Source organism: Magnolia sinica, chromosome 12, assembly GCF_029962835.1.
Source record: "Magnolia sinica isolate HGM2019 chromosome 12, MsV1, whole genome shotgun sequence".
NCBI lineage: Eukaryota > Viridiplantae > Streptophyta > Magnoliopsida > Magnoliales > Magnoliaceae > Magnolia > Magnolia sinica.
Window position 1 is genome coordinate 58865274 of NC_080584.1, and position 20232 is coordinate 58885505.

Genomic DNA, 20232 nt, shown 5'->3' on the forward strand with positions numbered 1-20232 from the left:
CAGATGTTGGTGCTTAAATCATTTTCTGTGAGTGTTGTCAATGGACTTAGTTGGAACGTAAAAATAAATATTATTTTTTTCTCTAAATAATTGTATAATGAGATGAATTAAGTACACAGTGTACGAGTTACGACTTGAAACTCAGATTTGAGGGTGTACGCTCTAGACTAAAATTCGGGTTGTAACATTGTTGACCCATGAGCTAAGTCACTCATAGGATCAACCATCCTAATAAGTCGGCCCAATATTAGTGAGCCAAATTGACTCGGGATGAGTATTGGGCGAAGTCCATGAGTCTAAAACTATTCTTATACAAGACACCCAAGGCATATGCACGATGGTTTGAGTTGACAGAAGGGTCAAATTCCACGAGTGTATCATATGTGTTGCCAAGATAGCCATCTATCTCAAGTGAGGGACTCTTAGCCGAGTGTAGTCATAATAAAAAAATGATGCCATTGCCTTTTGTCTCACTTAAAGTATACAACTATATCCCTTCTTTCAAGGGCAGAGGCTGAACATTTTCTACTAATTCGATCAAGTCAAGACACGGTTGAGTCAGGCCTCTATTCTAAATACTGCAGTTCTGAACTAGATCATACTTGTACTAAGTCCTAGTTGACTCAAATGAGTCACATCCAACTTGGGTGGGTCATCAATCCTAAGGCTGAACTACAATTTTTATTTTATTTTATTTTAATTTATTTTTTGCGCGCGTTGGGGGGGGGGGGATTCTTACTAGATTCGGTGTTGGGTAGGATTCTTTCTAGATTCGGCATTAGGTAGGGTCCCATGGCTTGCCAGCCAACCTAACCCACACCTAGTTTCGAGTTAGGCATGGGTCCATAAATGTTGCCCATTTGTATAAATGGGCTGAGCTTGGTTGCCTTAAGTACCCATATATGATCCTACATATAATTAAGTGATATTTAACAAATAAATTCTTTCTAGATTCGGCATTGGGTAGGATTCTTTCTAGATTCGGCATTAGGTAGGGTCCCATGGCTAGCCAGCCAACCTAACCCACACCTAGTTTCGGGTTAGGCATGGGTCCATAAATGTTGCCTATTTGTGTAAATGGGTTGAGCTTGGTTGCCCTAAGTACCCATATATGATCCTACATATAATTAAGTAATATTTAACAAATAATCACTTTTGTGGTAGAAATTGGCGCAACCTTACATGAGGATTTCACAATAACATCTTCCCTGTAATATATTGGTCAATGGGCTAGCCCTACAATTACAAAGATAAACCATCCATCACATTTAGAAATGTAAAATAATCAACCAATGAGCTATGCAAAAATTGCTCCTTTTTTTCTTTCTTTTTAACCTGCGGTTTATTGCTAGACCAACCTACTAATATATGACTCAAGTATCACTTCACTTGAGTCGGGTCTTGGTTACTAGAAAGATTCAAATCTAACCCTATTACATTGTGAAGTCTGAGTTGGAATATTTGTTTTTACTCTAATCCTTTATTCAACTTACACTTCATATTTAGCAACTTATCAAAATCCTTCTATATGTACATTTGAAGTTTGGATAACTGCCTTAATTTTCTTCATTGGAGGAATTTAAACAGTCAAAGCTTGATTCAGATCAGTGTGATTTTGGCAATTGAAACTCAACCCTTGTTCATGTCGTGCTTGGATCACCTTTGAGAAGTTGCAAATCTTTCCATTTGATAATTGAGGCCATGATATGCACTCAAGCTCAACCTCATCATCATCACCATCTAATTCTTATCTTAATTAATTGGAGTCGACTGCATGAATCCTATTTGGTTCGGATTCACGACAAAAGTAATGGCATAAGTTTGATGCCAGTTGCCAAGCTGATGCAACCACCCTCCATACAAGTAGGAGACCGGCAATTAGAGCTCAAAAATCCCAAGCGCATTGTAATACGCTATTATTAGTTGATTATAATTGATGATTTTATTACAATCCACCACAGGAACTCAATGTCAACCTAACAGGTCCAAATTCAAATCTGGATAATCAATGAATGAACTTCTACCTACATTTGTATACAACTAACTTCCCAAAAAAATGGGAACAGCTATCAACGTACTCGAACTGTGGTTTAATGTGGCCAAAAACCACAGTGCCAGGCAATTCTGGTTAAAGTAAAAATAAGAAACGGTCCATCTATATTTTGTGGTTTACATTGCCAACCAATGGATATGAGAAATAGTGCACTGAAATATTCTCTAAATGGGGATGGAAATTTCAGGGCACTGATTCTGGAAAGAGAAAATGTTGTATATGGAAAGGATTAGAATATCAACTGCTCTTGTTCATTGTAAACATTCATAGTCCAAATTCTTTCAATGTAGGAAAGTACACAAAAAGAAAAACATGAGAAAAATAATAGATTTTACAACGAATTACCAGAGTCGGGTGGCGATGGGTCAGGTGGACTCAGACCTATCTTGAACCATTATGCTAAAAGTTAGGCCCTGGATCAACCATTGCACTAATCCAGTCCCCGATTAGTTCAGTGGTCTAGGCCTTAATAGAAAATTTTGCGATTAGTTCAGTGGTCTAGGCCTTAATAGAAAATTTTGCAAAACCTAATCCCGAGACAACAAGCCCATTTGCGTGGAGAGAGATTTGAAGGATTGATTCTTTTCAAGCACTTGATGTAGGCACTCATAAAATAGGAGACCACAAGAATTCCATAGTAAAACAATTAAGCCAGTCCATTGATCAAGTGGGCAGTTAAGGATGTCGAATATACAATGTTGGTGATCATTTCTCTTTATTTGATATGCAGGCCCCAATCTGCATTTGAAAATAATGATGAAGTTACATTCACGAATGCTTCTAAATAATCTTGCTGAAATTACAATACCAATTGAAAGTAGTAAGCAATCTAGTCTCTAATCTATCTTGCTGAAATTACAATATCAATTGAAAGTACGAAGGAATCTGGATAAACAAAATAATGAGATGACGATCTTCTGCAGGAAGATCAACAACAATGCTATCGGAAGTCCATATGAAAATGCACCAAGAAACAGAGTAAGGCTCTGTTTGGCAGAGAGGGTCTAAAGTTTAAGCATTTACCTTAATACAGTCATAATTCAGCCTTGAAGGAGCTCATGGATGCGTGCTTTGATGGCTTCGTCTTCCCACTCCAATCTGTCAATCCGTTCCCTATCCATTCCTTCTATCTTCTCGAGTTTCAGTACACTTTGCGATCCGAGCGGAAGCCTTGTCAGTTCCGGACATCTCCACACCTTAAGATATTCCAACGATTTCAAATCAAGAACCGACCCATCTTGGTAGAAACATGTGAGATTTTTGAGCTTATGTAGAGTCAGAGTCTTTAATCGAGGGAGCAGGCCATGATCTAGTGCTTCTGCCTCCTCCCCATCCTCATCCTTCGCAACTATCACGACCATGTTCGGGCAGCTTTGTACTTTGAGTTCTTCTAATTTTCCGAGATTACGAGCTAGTTTCATGGACAAGAGTTTCTTCATGTTGATGCAATTATATATGAACAGCTTCTGCAGATTTCGGAAGGCTAGCCATGGTTGGACTCTGATGGAAGATGGGGATGCACTTCTTTCTCCCACGGCCTTCGGCTCCACCTCGTTAGAGATTATTTTCTCTAACTCCTCACAGGTCTTTATCTCAAGTTGCTGGAGTTGTTCAAGCCTTTGAGCTATGGAAGGGGAGAAGAGATTCTTCATTCTCTTACATCTGCCGACATATAGATCCTCTATGTTCCCGAGGCTCCCAACTGGTATTTCGCCCTTCCAGATGGTTGTTAGCTTCGGCAGTAATTTCAATTTCAAAGCTCTTAATTTGGAGACCAACGGACGCTGTTCCAGAAGCCCATCATAGTGAAATACCTCCTGCAGCTCATCGCATCCGCATACCTCGAGCCGTTCCAGATCATTCACATTTCCAAGCAGATCAGAAGGCAAGATTCTGATTAATTTTTCAGAATGGTAGATGCTTAGGACCTTCAGCTTTCCAAGGAAGTCAGCAGGGAGCGGCCCATTGCATATTTCTTTCAAGTTTTTCATATGATCAAGGTATAACTCCTTCAACATCCCGAATGCATTATGCGGGGACTCTTCTGCTACAGTTATGAGATATTCAATTTCATCACCATCGTTGATTGAGAGACGCTCCAAGATGTTGAATCCGCCTTCATGTAACTGGATGAGATTCTTGACACCCTTACAAGACAGCAAGCTCAGGTCCTCAGTTTTTCCTAATAACAGATTTACCCAATTTGGGGCTTGATTCGATATGTTAAGGCGCAAACTCCTTGGAAATGTGCTGTCGTTGTAATTTCTGTCATTGCAGATGCAGAATTTCATTAGGTTTCTCCAAGGCCTGGGAACATCTTGAGATAAACATTCCACGTCTTCTACATGGCATTGTAGAACATTCAGGCAAACCAAGGATGCTACCTCGCCAAAGCTCGCATTGCTTTCATCTCCTTTTCCATTAACTTCCCACTGGCTAAAGCTTCTTCCCATATACAATTCTTCTAAGCGGGTTAGCTTTGATATCATGTTACACGGTACCCTTTTGAGACGGTCGGTATTTGACAAATCCAAGAGCTTTAGATTGGCCAAGCTTCCAATTTCTTTAGGGAGTTCAGATATCTTGGTACCATTTAGGCGAAGTATTTCAAGCATCTTCAACTCCCCCACTAGAGAAATGTCTTTTAACAATCGACATTTATGCAGACAAAGTGCCCGTAAGTTTATTAGGCAAGGTAACGATGGGGGCAGTGACGAAATGGGAGTACCATTTAGATCCAAAACAGCAAGAGCTTTCATCCCTTCAAAAAAACGATCCGGGATCTTTGTCAAACGCCAGTTGTTTTGCAGTAGCAAGGTCTGTAATTGAGGGCATTCTGGGCGATCAGGAAGTATACTGATTCTGTTTTTCATCAATGAAATGCGCTTACATTCTTCTAACTTCTCCTTCGCCGGCCACTCCCTCAATCCTAATCCAACCTTTACTATGAACCCGCGCCCATCTTTTGACGCCACTGAGATGGCTGCATCTCGAACAGTATCATGCATTTTTACAAACCCTTCACAAGAACCGTCCAACAACAAGCAAGAAGATTTGAGCTTGTCAACCAAGATACGAACTCTTTGTGATGCTTCTTCCAACGAGGTCACATCGTTTAGGAAACCTTCCCCCACCACATATCGCATTAATTTATCGATATGAATGTTGTAATCTTCAGGAAATAGGCAACAAAACAAGAAGCAAAGCTTGGTTTCCTCACTTTCTATGCTATCAAAACTCAGCATTAGAGATGAAAAAACCTTTGTATGCATACCTTCAATATCCGTCGGGACAGATTTCTGTAATTGCGTCAATGCATTCGTCCAAATCAAACGGCTCTTATCTCTCAAAGCCCTTCCAACGGTGACAATCGCGAGGGGCAATCCCCCACATTCCCTAGCAACATCTCTCGCCATGGAGAGAAAATCAAGGGAATCAACAACACAGCCTGCTTTCTTTTTGAACAAATTCCATGAATCCTCCTCAGATAAGACATCAACTAGGATCTTCGCTCTGCTCTCCATCAATCCGCATACATCTACACTTCGAGATGTCACAACAATTTTACAACCTGAGTGGCCGATTCCATAAGGAATTCCCACATCAGCGAGCTCCACCCGTTCCCATAAATCGTCCAAGATGACGAGCACCGTCTTCTCCTGCTTGAATCTTTCCAACAACCTGCGTGCCCTCACAGATTCGCTCTCTTCCTCAAGCTTCAGGCCTAGTTGCTCTGCTATCTCTCCTTGAATCCTTTTCAACTCAGGATTCCTGGACACAGTAGCCATTAAGACCACATCATAACGCTTCTCTCTTCTAACCCGCTTGCCTACTTCTTTCATCAACATCGTCTTACCAACACCTCCCATACCAAATACCCCAACAACATCAGTTTCCTCATCTTTTAATGCCTCCATGACCTGTTCCATAGCCAATTCCGTTGACGAAAAAACCTCGAAATCTCCAACCGGCGTGGACTCAATGCTGGGAAGAGGAAGATGGCGTGAAATTGCATTAAAATTCCCTTTCTCTTGGAGTTGTATTAGAACAACTAACTTCTGGGCAGCTTCTTTACTTAGTCGGTAACGAGGTCCCCAACTTGGGCACCAGCAACAGCACCTTTCCAAACTTCTCTTATTTTCTTCAATGGCTTCATCTAATCTCCTCAAGTCTACTTCTATATCTTCCATCCTTTTCAGCCACTCGATCACTTCCTCGGTCGGTTCTTCCAATTGCCTACGTGCCTCATCTATTGAATTTTGTAAATCGATTCTCCTTGCTTTCAGATAATTTGCTTGGCTTCTCAGATTTTCAATGTTCCTTGGGTAATTAACAAGATAATCAATCTCACGCTTGAGAGGAAGAAATAGACACTTCCCAACTTCGGTCATCGGCGCAGCCGGGATTCCAAGAATTTCCATGGATTTTTTTTTTTCTTTAAAGGTGAAGAGCACTAAATTGCAATGGAAGGACTGGTGAAATTGAAGGGATGCTCGTTGAAATGGCTGTTCCGAACTTCAAACAAGCCGGAATTCAAACGAAGCACCTCAACGCTCTTTTTTTGAATAAGATGCGGTGACCAGCGAAATGGCGAGGAGGCCCACTCCTGTAGATTCGGTCCTTGTGCCGTACTATGTGATGATCCAGACCGTTCAAGTGGAATTTCGTGAGACAGATGGATCACCATGAAAAAATCTTAGCCATTAAATGTTTTTTTGTCAAGAAACTATTAGATGAAATCAACGGCCCACAAGAGTCGGATTGCGTCCTACCCCCATCAGACCATTTTATGATATAATATAAAAAATGAGGCTGGTCCACATCTCCAGTGGACTACACCAAAGGACGCTGCAGTGATAATGACAACCACCGTTGAAACCTTTCTAAGGGCCACTGTGATGTTTTTTAACCATCCAACCTATTAATAAGGTCATGTATAGGTGGATGAAGTGAAAACACAAACATAAGCTTGATCCGAAACATAAATATAAGCTCCCAAGAACTTTTTAATGGTGGAAGTTCAATCCCCACTTTGTGATTCAATTAAGAGTTAAACCTACCACATATTTTGGATCATAATTTAAAATGATCTGAGAAAAACGATGAACGGCGTGGATGAAACACTTACATCACGGTGGGCCCCACTAAGCCTTGGGGTAGGACGCAATCCGCGTCCATGCAGGAGATGCAAAAATGTACATCAATCCAAACCATCCAAATCTTGGGCACCAATATTTCTAGTCCAGATCGTCCGTGCATAGCAATCTAATGGACAGGTAATATATAAATATTCAACGTCTCAAATTACACAGATAAATGGCCATTAAGCAGCGAAAAGGATGTCGCAATCAGGCGGATTCTACCAAGATCCCGGAAGCCGATTGGCTGGTGTAGCACACATCACCGAGGTGGCTGTGTGTTGACGTCACCAAGTTGTGTGGGTCCCACCATAATAGATGTATTATATCCAAACCGTCCATCCATTTGGAGAGCTCTTTGTAAGGATTCAACCGAAAAGTACAACAGATCCAAAGATCAAGTTGACCACACTGCAGAAAGGAAGGGGATTGAACGTCTACCATTGAAACCCTTACGGGGTTAGAGAAGTTTTGGATCAATATGATATTTGTTTTTTTACTTTTCATCCACGAACAGATTGCACAGAAAACAAACGTCATGGTGGGCCCTACGATTGTTTTAACTGTGAGAATCATTGTCATCAGGTGGGCCAAACGGTAGGGATAAATGACGAACCGTCTATCTGAACCAACATACAATGTTGGCCCATCTGATGACTGCATTGACGTGATTTTCACATCTAGTAATATCAAAATTAGGCTAACAATTTTCACAGCTCGGATGCCCTAAAAAAGGAAATTTTGAAGGGAAAAGAGACGCCGTATAGTAAGCGTAAGGTACCTACGTCCGTACCTAATCCGTTTTCATTTTTTATTTTTCATTTCTAGTTTTCGGCGTTTATAAAGTTATGGACGCGGATTGCGTCCTACACCCGCCTGTCTCCGGCTGGGAATGGGCCGGAGCTTTAAGTGGCCTCCGTGATTTATGGGTCTTATCCACACCATCCATTCATTTTTATTTTTTTATTTTTATCATTTTAGGATATAGGTCCAAAATTGAGTTAGATAAAAGAAATATATGTGCTACAAAATGGAAATTAAAATCTTACCGTTGAAAACTTCTTTGGGACACAAGTTTTGGATGGAGCTGATATATCCAGGTCCTTAGTAACTTTATGAATAGGTTGGATGGCAAATAAATATAACGGTGGGCCCTAGAAAATTTTCAGTGGTGAGAATCATTATCACAGCTGCTTCCTATGGGGTAGCCCACGTGTGTCTTTTATCTACTCAATTTTGGCCAAATATCCTAAAATGATAGGAACAAAAATGAATGGACGGTGTGGATAGGACCCATACATCACGGTGTTCCCAGCGGAGTCGGTAAGGACGCAATCCGTGTCCAAAATTATGGGCCGCCCACAGACTATAATGCGACAATCACCCAATAGACAAGGCGATGACTTGAGTGCGCGTTGGACTTTTGCCATAGTTGACCATTGTTTTAACTACGGTGGAGACTTATCCACCCCACAATTGGGTCTAGGAAGATCCAGACCATCCAAATTCCAGAGATCATTTTGGATGTAGTCGGCTGGAAAATCTAAAATTTTAATCATTAGGTATGAAATAATCAGATAAAATATTATGGTTAATGGTTCAGATTCAAAAAGAAATATAAGATGAAAAAACCATCTAAAACAGCATTCTATCTTAGCTTTGCATGGTTGATGATGATATTCAATCACTGAGATCCTTTCCATGTTGACCATCGACTGTAGGATTTTGTAGATGAACGTTATGGATCAAGACGTGGTGGGGCAGAAGGTGCAAAACCTTTACGTTGAGAGGCATATTAGAGTGGTGTGGTCTACCAGAGATATATTTATTTGCTTTATTTTTAGGACCATACTCTAAAATAAGCTGGAAAAATGGATGGATGGCATAGATATACAACACATGCTTTGAGGTGAGCCCCATGGTCTGGGTCACATCCACCTAGCTGAATCTAGGTCGAAGGTGATCCGTGATCTATGCATTACCGTAATTCAGTCAACGAAAGAAATGCATTGAATGATCTCCGATAGGCTGGCCGTTTAATCATAGCCTTAAAGAAAAACAGTTTAGTCAATGAAAGATTGCATTGAATGCTATTGCTGCATTCACACTAGTGTGACACTTCCACATGCGAGGACATCTGTAACACATGTTTCCATCAGATGAGCTGCAGGTTTTAGATTTTATAACATAAAAATCAGGCCATTTTAGGCCTTATCTTCAACATAGAGTACAAAACTATCACAGGTTAGTTTTACTCCCGTAGCCCTTTCATGCAATATTACTTAAAAGCCTTACGAAAGCTTTAAATTTAGACACGGTGGTTTTATTTGTATGTGTCATGTAGGTTGCCAACACTTTCAAGGCAAAGATGGACTAGAGCAGAAATTAACCGTCAGAACTTTTAAGTAGTCGTATCTCACAAATCAAAATGAGTTTTTTGATATATCATATATGATTTTGAGTAAGAAAAACTAATTTAGTCAACCAACCCCACGACACTAGGTTGCTCACACCAGATTTGCAAGATTCTATCATATCAATGGTTGAAAGTTTATTTCATTTTCATTTTTACTATTTCTAGTAAGTTTTAAATCAATAATAAATTTTGATCGTTTGAGTATTAGGAGTCATGTCCAATATGAAATGGACTTAGAAAAATTAGGAGAATAACCTGGTTAAGCTAAATTGAACACTTTTTTTTTTTTTTCTTTTAAAATTTTGGCTGAAAATCACAAAGCCTATTAAGAATCATAACCACCTATAAATAGTAAGTTTACTAAGTCTATTAAGAATCATAACCGCCTATAAATAGTAAGTTTACTACGTCTATTAAGAATCATAACCGCCTATAAATCGTAAGTTTACAATTTATAGTAAGTGGCGTTTTTAGGTGGTGAAATTCCACCAGTGTGCGTGTGGGGTGTGTGTGCATGTGTAAAAAAAAAAAGTGACATTTTTAGGTAGAGGTGTACACGAGTTGAACCGAGTCGAGCTTGGCATAGCTCGACTCGGCTCGGCCACTAGTTGACCCCAGCTCGAACTCGGCTCGGTCTTTGAGCCTGATTGGCCAGCTCGGCTCGGTTAGGTCAACAACTCGAGCTGAGTTCGAGCCAAGATCGATCCGAGTTCGCGTATGCAGTATTTTCACAAATACATGGACTGCACCTTCAAATTCTCACTATATGTAAAAAACAGCAGCAGCAGTTTGATAGGTATTTCATCAAATACCGTGAAGGCAACATCAATTTTTTTTATTTTTTTATTTTTAAAGAGGATACTTGTTTCATATACATACCTTCCTTGCAACCAACTAACACTTCATTGAGTCAATTCATCAAACACTTGGTGAGTGACATCAATAACAAAGTAACCGAGTCACCAAACTAGTTCGATTCGAGTTCGATTTGAGTTGGGGTTTGATCCAAGTCGAGTCGAATTTTTTCTAGCTCAAAAACTCAGCTCGACTCGGCTCGAACTCAATTTCGAACCAAGTCGAATCGAGCTTTTTCAAGTCGAGTCGAGCGACATAATCGAGCTAATTCAGTTTGTGTACAACCCTATTTTTAGGTAGTTTGAGTTGGAGTTTTAGTGTACATTCGGTCCTACGATTGAACTCATTATCTAAAGGATTGTAATTTTGATTTTATCATCAATCAATTTATTTTCAAATTTATTAGATATTATTTTTATTTTATCCCTCATGGATTTGAGGAAACTCTGTGCGGAATTTAGAGAGCTTCGTAAATTCAAAGTAGTCATCCCTGAGGAAGATGATGTTCGACTTCATCACGTCCTTTCCAGCGTCAATGTGTGCCTGCATTTGAGTGCTAATTTAACTGCATGCGTGTGGAATTAGCAAACCTCATGACTAGTGTTGTCAACGTGCGTACTGGCTTGCCGAGGCAAGGCTTTGGCAGGAGTATTCGATCCAAAGGCCGTGCTTCTAATTGAAATTCGGGCCTATTTCTTATTTGGGTTGGCTTTGGAACACATACAACAGCCCATCTGCAGCCCTACCCTGCTCATAAGGTTGGCAAGAGTAATGTTGTAATATATATAATCCGTAAAAATCCTTATTTATTCCCCGTGCTACTGCTCCAACCACACGACCATCTCTTTCTTTACACTTCAATGGCAACAAACCTCGGGCTCTGACTCAGCCCTAGTATAAATATTTTGGCCTGAGTTCAGGTTGAACTATTTTGGCTCGATATGGGGTCAGACCAGGCTCAAGGTTATTCTAAACAAAGCTGGCTAGGCTTAGATATTAGAGCTTGGCCTGCCCTAGCACTAGCCATTGACACCCTACTCAGCCAGATTTATTAGTTTTCTAAGCCATGCAAGTGCTTCTAAGGAAACTGATGCTGGATGCAAGTTTTCCACGTTTTCGATCTCACGCATACCATGTTGAAACACGTGATAAAGATCAAGTCATTAATTGTGTATGGAAATCAGATATTCCATATGTGGGACATGTTGGTAGGAAGCGAATGGCTGCATGTGGCCCGGACACATGTGATCATTAATTTCTCGAAATTATAGGGTCACCTGCTGAATACTATACCCTGATGCACAGATCTAAGATAGGTGGGGCCATGGTTATCCGACCATTGATCGGATGGTCTCCACTGCTGATGGTTCCTAACCCAAAAATCACCCTATACTTCTTTACGATTTTGATAAGAGGTTTACAAATATTCTTTGAAGAGAGAAGGAAAGAAGCAATGGTCTAGAAAAGAGGATAATGATGTCAAAGATAAAGGGGATGGGTATCATAGTAAAATATTTGGGAGTTTTGGATTCGTTTGCATTCGTGGTTGCCCATGGTTTGATCAGCATGCTGTGTGGGGGCAGTTGTAGGAACGTAGAATGCATGCAGGAACTTTCTGAAAGATAGGTGGGGCCCACCGTGATGTATGTGAGAAACTCGCTCCATGCATGGGTTGCACCACACAAAAAGTGGAGAGGGAAATTACCTTCCATTGAAACCTCCCTGTGTTCCACCGTAATGTTTATATGCCATCCATATCATTCGTAGGGTCATTCGTACTCAGATGAGCTGAAAACAAAAGAATATTAGCTTGATCCAAAATTTTACTGGCCTCAAGACTGATTTAACGGTGGACGTTCAATCTCATTGTTTCCTGTCGTGTGGTCCACTGGATTTTTGGATCTGCCTCATTTTTTTTAGCCCACGTACTAGCTTGATCTAGAAAAACGGATGGACTGGATTTCTCACAGACATCACGGTAAGCCCCACTTAGCTTCCTAACACAGGAAGTTGAGGCAATTCACATTGTACTCGTCGGCTGCTAAATTGAATCTGTACTGCACTACATGGCCCATACCTATGGATAGTTAGAACTGTTCAATAAGAATGCCACAAACAATGAAAATGAGATTACACAAAAACGTTATTTATGAACATATAAGATCATAAAAGAGGTCAACGGTTTAAATTTATTCACATTCTTCGAATGGTTAGGATCACCTATCAGAGAAAAATCTAACAATATAACCAACGAGGAATACTGTTCCTACATTTTGAAGTGTGTTACCATACAATTTCACTTCAGTAGTCCAAACACTACCTCGCTTTTCTCCACAGGCGATAATGATCAGATTTAACGCCGTTGATGAAAACAATGAATCAAGGTTTTGAGGAACGGACAAAGATGAAATTAAGTCGGCAAAAGAGACTGCTTGATAGGTTGAATCAATAAAAGACAAGCAAAACAAATCGCAAATGCTTACTATTGAAGCCAGACTTGAACCATAAAATACCCGTGTTTGTGGAGTCCACCCTGCTGTATGGGTTGAATCCAGTCTGTTTATCAGGTTCTATCATCGATGTTTTAACTGAAGGATAAAATTAAGCTAGATCAACAATTCAAATAGGTTACATACCATGCAACAATGGAGATGGGATGCCAAACATATATAAGTTTGTATGTGAGACCATTGTTAGACACTTGGTTTGTTTTCTTTCAATTCTAGTGCACAGGCATGCCAAAATTGATACAGCGGCTGCATTCAAATTGATCAACTTTGACTCCAAGTGTCAAAATAAACAAATATACACTACACCAAAATCATGGATTAGGAACGGGTAAGACTTTGGTTTAAAAACGGTCTTAAACCGTTCCTAATTTGTAACATTGTTTTAAAAATTTCTAACGACCCAGCATTTTTAATAATTAACGTTGTCGCTGGCACTGTTTTGTTGGTGTATCTCATTTGAATCTGGGATCTTCTTGACTTTTAGGATCATATTTTGTTTGAAATGAGATGGACGGAGTGGAACGCTGGCACTGTTTTGTTGGTGTATCTCATTTGAATCTAGGATCTTCTTGACTATTAGGATCATATTTTATTTGAAATGAGATGGACGGAGTGGATTTGATCAAGGTGATGTACGTAGACCCCACACAGCCCTAGGCGGCATAGAGGTATCTCTCTACCCGGGGTCACCATTAATTCACTCTAAATGCACCCGAAATCCCCCAAATCCCAAATCTCTCTCTCTCTCTCTCTCTCTCTCTCTCTCTCTCTCTCTACCTATCCCTCTCCCTCTCAGCGCATCATCTATATCACCAGCACATCGTCTCCAGCATCTTCTTCAGATCTAGTGCGGTTACAGCCCCCACCCTTCACCTCTTCCTCAGCCATCTGTAGTAAACAATTGGACCAATGATCTAGATGGTCTAGGTTTCTATAAATGTATGCCATGTTTGCAGTGGATGTAAATCTAGAATAGTCTTGCAATTCATCGTTTGTTGTGAATGTTTAACGTGTGCATATGTGTTTGATGAAATTTCTCTGTTTTAACAATTTTCAATTTATATGTATGCCATCTATACAATGGATGCATGCAAACAGAGATTTGTGGCATTCTCTCGGCCAAGGACTACTTCGAGCGTACCTAAAAATGTGGACTGAGGAATCGATCTATAGTTTTTTTTTTACAATGGTCTTCATCTGACGATGTCTCTAATAGTCTTCATGAACCTGAATCTTTAAAATGGTCCAAACTCCTAGTATTTCTTTATTCATTCCTTGACTTATGTTTTTAGTGTGAGGAAAATCTGAATGTCTCAGATTTTGTTTAGATGGTTTGAATTCTCACGTTTGGTGCGCTTGTATTTGACGCTTAAAGATATGGGTGCTTAAAATACAGTACTAGTTTAGTTCTTAACTGTTAAAATGGTTAACCACACTTTACTATTCTCTGACATAGAGCTTCGCTAATCCTACGCATGTACAAGTCAGCTTATGTCCATAGCTAATTTAATGAAAGAATTTAATCTTATGTTTCAGCTGGTCCACAACATGCGATGATTTACTAGCCACTGGTCAGCCTTTTCCACAACCAATCACATTACTTGTAAGCTTTCTAAGATCTTTTCCCCCTGATATCTCCTCCCAATGGCATGTTTTGCTAGCTATCCTAAATTCCAAGCTAATTTAATCTTATGTTAACGACGATTGATAAAGTCATCACCAGGGACATGTATGTTATCCTCAGATTTTAGGTTTTATAAGTGAGACCCATTGTTCAAAGGTCCAGACCATTGTACGAATGTAACCCACTATGGATGAATGCCATCTCAAAAATCTCCTATGATGCAACCCACTATGGGAATTGGCTATATAGAAAATCTCATAGTTTGGAAGATCTTGGCCACCGATCTTGGTTGTTTGGAGTTTAATGGGGATTATTGTTGTGTCAATTCTTAAATATTAAATAAAGAACAAACCAAGTGTATGAGCATAGACTTGGATTGCAACTAAAGATTATGGCTAATAATTATCACTACTCTTAAGATAAGTTGAGATAAAAGATAAATTGATACCGTTGATGCAGAAATATCGATCCTACCTCATCTCCTGTTAGTCAGAGTACCTACAATTTATTGAAAAATAAGAAAAGACATTAGGGGCGCCGGTTAAGGCTTAGGACCCTTTGATGCCTAAGTCATGATATGTACTTACATGAAGTGTAGTAGAATCGAAATATTTGTCGTTCCTTTTATTATAGAGGAGGCCTTTATTTATGGCCTTTGGTATCAGAGACATATATGGCAATGCCTCTTTGATGGTGATTGTATATTATGTAAGAGATCTTCCTCTGGACGTGTCATGGTTGACTTCCCGAGATCCTCGGCGAATATTTCAGAGGATAATCTTATCTTTACATATTATAAGTGTATTTTTATTATGAGGTGGCAGTCGATATATAAGGTAGACCTCTGAGTCCGAGGTCGGTATTCTAGTTCGACCTCTGAGGTCGAGGTCTTTGGTCAAGTCCGACCTCCGAATTCGAGTTCATTCCTTGAGATTGAGGTCGGTACCACCTGAGGTCAGTCTCTAAAGCCGATGTCCGTATCCGAGGTTTGTCACTGAGGCTGAGGTATAAAATAGCTGACACCAAAGGTCGGGGTGATTTTCTGGCCCTCAACCAATCCATAGTCATCCAGTCTGGTTGCTCGGCTCATCTGTCTCATACATCTGGTTAGTCCATTTTTACTCATAAAAGTAACCTCCCTACTTCCATGGATTCTTCAGAAGCTTAGGAAGTAAGTTAGTGTGGACTGACAATATGATGCCTCGTGCAAAAGAGGTCGGGAGGCTGAGAGGTCGTGCCTATAGGGGAATCGACGGTTGACTGCCTCAGTTTCTTCGATCACCGCGGAAGAGGTCTTCTTGAACCAATTACAAAGATCGCTTAAATCCTTGGCCCTGATGGGAGGTCCTGTAGTGTCTCAATTTCATGTAGCCAATTATCTGCACACCTAGACATATATATCTACCTTACGAGGAATACGGTGAAAACTTAAGTATAACGAATCAGTGTAAATGTTAGAAGTAATTAAATTTCGGGGATAAAAATTTAATTAAGGAGGGTAAATTGTAACACCCCAAACTTTTCAATCCCCGAGTATTGAAAGTTCTTAAGTGTTACCATGAAATTTAACTTAAAATTTATATATGTATGTCACCAATTTAGCTATCATAACCTTACATCTATTCTCCAACATGAATCTGACCGTTTAAAGTAATCTTCATCCGTAGATCGAGTCATCTGACTATTGATTTTCAAGAGAGGACCATTAAATAACCAAGTATTCTTATCTATCAAACCGTTCAGTCAAATATTCACCATTAGATAAAGACATCTGACCATCCATTTTGATTTTAGACCATCCGATCATAATAAACTAACTGCTTAATCTTTACATCTGCCAATACATGTATCGAAATAATATTTTGATCCGTTCATCTTGTTCACCACCTATGAAGATGCTGAACCTAGCATCAAAACAATGATCTGAGGAACTTACACATGCAAACAAGCCACTCGAATCTAAAGATACCCATATTCTACCCTTGATTACTCCAGAAGCCCACTTTGTATTCTTTCATTTGTAAAACTGACTGTACATACACTTACATATATGATCAAAGTACTAACCATAAGGTTTTCTTATTTTTAGCAGGTTATTTGATCATCTATCAGGTTTGGATCCGCCAAATGGGTCATCCGAATATTAGGATAAATCAATTGTTATGAAGATCTTAGGGTATATGTCCAAACTACCGGGTAATATTGTAACTAAATGTGTACAACCATAGTTCTAGAACACGGAGTGTGTTCGCCACTTAAAAGAACATCCTGGTCATCCTTGAGAGATCGGGGCCTAAAACTTGTTAAGATATCTTGAGAAATAAGGATCAGTGGTAAAGTTTCATTTCTTTTGGACAATGTAATAGGGAGGTACGAACGATAGAAGTTGCTACTAAGGAGAAAAGTAATTTTGTAATTATAAATCCAAATCTTTGTTTATCCAGCGTCTACACGTGAAATTCACGTCAATTTTGCGTTCAGTCACACGTTTTTGCAACATGTGGCCCACCCAAGGCTCGGATCTGCTTCATATTTGAGCCCATAACAGAACATGACCCTGCAACGCTGATGAACAGATTGGATTGCATAGCAAATGCCATGATGGACTCCACTTAGATCGTAACTTAACTAGTTCCCATGCTAAATTGGAAACTTGTTGCAACGGCCAACATCAAGCAAAAAGGGTAAAAATTCCTGATTTTCCTTTCCCCATTCCAATCACGGAGCCTCACCGAATCTAGGGAGAAACTTCCCATCAAAACTCAGTCATTCATGGGAGAATTATGGTCGTCCAAAGAGGTTCCACCATAGGCTTCCGTCGACTCATGATAAGTGTGGCACACCTGACTTATGGATCTACTACATATTTGAGATTTTAGATGAAAGGTTTTAGTCATACCTAATGAACGGAGTGGATTTCTTGAGAAATCATTATAGTGGACCCCACCTGATCATGAAGATCAGCCGAAAGCAGTAGTTCAGCTGCCGCAACAATGACCGATAAAACCGGACTAAAATAAGTTCCTTGGGAACTTTCGATCTGGATGCAATCGGAACCGTTCATTCCACAACTAGAACACTTTCAACTTCGACCTAGGACTTAAGGAGAACTGGGAGTCCCATGAAACTTGGATCTCTGAAATTGTCCATCACATTGCCATGACGTGCAGGAAATTGCCTTGTGCATTCGTTGAACCCACTAGATAAACACACATGTACCTCTGATTTGTTGATCCCAAAAGCTTTTATAAACTCATCAGAGATGTCCACCAAAAGCATGGAATTTACCATTGAAGCATCTCTCATCTTCTTCGATTCAATGATGAACGTGTGATCTTGATATATCTCAATCTAGGAACTAAAAATGGCCACTAAGTGGGCCTCACATATATGAATAAACTTCCACAAACATCTAGGAACTAAAACTGGCCACTAAGTGGGCCTCACATATATGAATAAACTTCCACAAACATTGGACGTATCCATCATAGAATAAGATGCTAAATCAGTCCGAGTTCAACGTTTAACAATCCATGAGCAAAAAGACCACGTGTAAACTACAGTTACAACTAGATGAATAAAACCAGGTTCTCTCCATATATGGGAGAACCTTTTCAAAATTATATATAAGTCTCTACCAGTAGTAGATGACCAACAACAAAGAATAATATAGAGGTAGAGAGAGACTGAGTGCCACTCAGAGCAGCAACTCGCTGAGTTGTTGAGTTGAGCCAGACCTGGGGTGGACTCCCCTTTCAATTAGAGGCAGGCCCAAGTCTAGCTTACCTTTGTCTTTTATTTTTCCTTCTTTTCAACAACCTAATATAAGTTGTTTAGGATCAAGTCGAACCGAGTCAACTTGACCAGAAAATCTTGCTAAAGGTTTAAGTTGGGTCGGCTAAGATTGAGCACTAATCATAGAAATCCTCTCTTGTCCTAAATTCACATATAAAAGGTCATATGGGTAAGACAGATCCTAACCCTCGATTTTAAACCGAATCCTAGTATTTGATCTTAACTATGTAAGAAAGATAATAGTACAATCTAACTACTCGAATTGTTAAAAAGAAAACACTAGGTTAATCCTACGGCGTATACTTACATCTTTCTTACATGCTTCAATTTCTGATGCCATTTATCTTCACAATGCAAATCATTGATACGTAATTTTAATTACTACACTTATATCACACAACACAAATATTATGTTGAAAATCCCACTTCTAATGATCAATATAATATCATGGACGTAATGCGTTTTGGGTAGTGGCCCTCTTGGTCGGCACATAATCTAGTGGGTTGGTCAGTGGTGTATAATCGATATAAGTAAATCGTCATGTGTGTCATATCACTTTTCAGGATTGGTTGCCGCAAATAGTCACTTTATGAACACATCATGTTATGTAAATCTCTGAATCGCGTTGTTGTGTCGCCTTGAGACGTTCGCATAAATCCACGTTACCGTTGAACACGCCGACGAATTTCCATAGTATAGGATGTGGGGCGAGTCGAATATCTTTAAAATACTTTCCACATTGTGATCATGATCGTTGAGTGTGATGAACCGCACATACTTTACTAGGCATGCATTTCATATATAATGTTTGTGCATACCGATATCACTTGTATTTGTGGAGTATGAGATGTATCGTAACCCTTCTATTATTCTTATGAATCATTTAAATCATTGTAAACTTTAAAGGATAACCACCACTATGAGTAGGGCATTGACCCTCTCTAACCATACAGATGTTGCAGGTGAATTACAGGTTGATGTAACTATAATAAAGAAGTTTCTCTCTTCAGTTTTTAAAATGAAGGATCTTGGACAAGTGGATACTAAATTGGGTAACAAAGTTAAAAACATAGTGGGGGTTATACATTGTGTCAGTCTCATTATATTGAGAAAATATTGAACAAGTTTACCCACTTGAAAATCAAAGAGGCAACAACCCCATTTGATCAAATTATTAAGTTGAAAGAAAACAATGGAAGAGAGGTTGTACAACTAGAGTATGATAGTATTATACACAGTCTTATGTATGTTATGCAATGCACAAGACCGAATATAGCATACATTGTGAGTAAACTAAGTACATTTACTAGTAATCCAAGTGTTGAACACTAGAAAGCCAAAAGTAGAGTTCTAGGTTATCTAAAAGAAACTAAAGAACTAGGGCTATTTTACTCAAAATTTTCAACAGCATTAGAAGGTATATCGATACAACTAGGGCTGTTTCTGCTCATTGCAATAGTGAAGCCACTCTAGTGAGTGTCTATAACGGTACCTATAATGGGAAGTCCAGATGCATAAGTTTGAGACATTATTACATAAGACAATTAATTCAGGATGAAATCATTACGATCTCATTTATGAAGTCAAGTAATAACTTGACAGATCCCTTTACAAAACCTCTGACGAAAGAGGTAGTAAGGACTACAACTAGAGGGATGGGGTTGAAATTCTTTAATCAAAGTTCCACCATTGATAAAAATCCAACCCAAACTTAGAAAATTTCTAAAGATTGGGTTCAATAGATAACAACAAATCACTGATAGGTGAAAAGTTTCAGCACTAAATCTAAATAACTCTATCTAGGATGAAAGTGCTAGACGCCGTTATAAAAAAAGGGTTG

General features: G+C 39.4%; 1 protein-coding gene across 1 annotated transcript; it reads right to left on the reverse strand.

Annotated features, from left to right (window-relative positions):
* Positions 1-2567: 2567 nt before the first annotated feature.
* LOC131221436 (probable disease resistance protein At4g27220) lies at positions 2568-6575 on the reverse strand. The gene is made up of 2 exons (XM_058216687.1): positions 3077-6575; positions 2568-2791 (listed from the first exon to the last, which is right to left on the reverse strand). The coding sequence occupies exon 1, from the start codon at positions 6472-6474 to the stop codon at positions 3094-3096; it is 3381 nt and encodes a 1126-aa protein (XP_058072670.1). The 5' UTR covers positions 6475-6575; the 3' UTR covers positions 2568-2791; positions 3077-3093.
* Positions 6576-20232: the final 13657 nt, after the last annotated feature.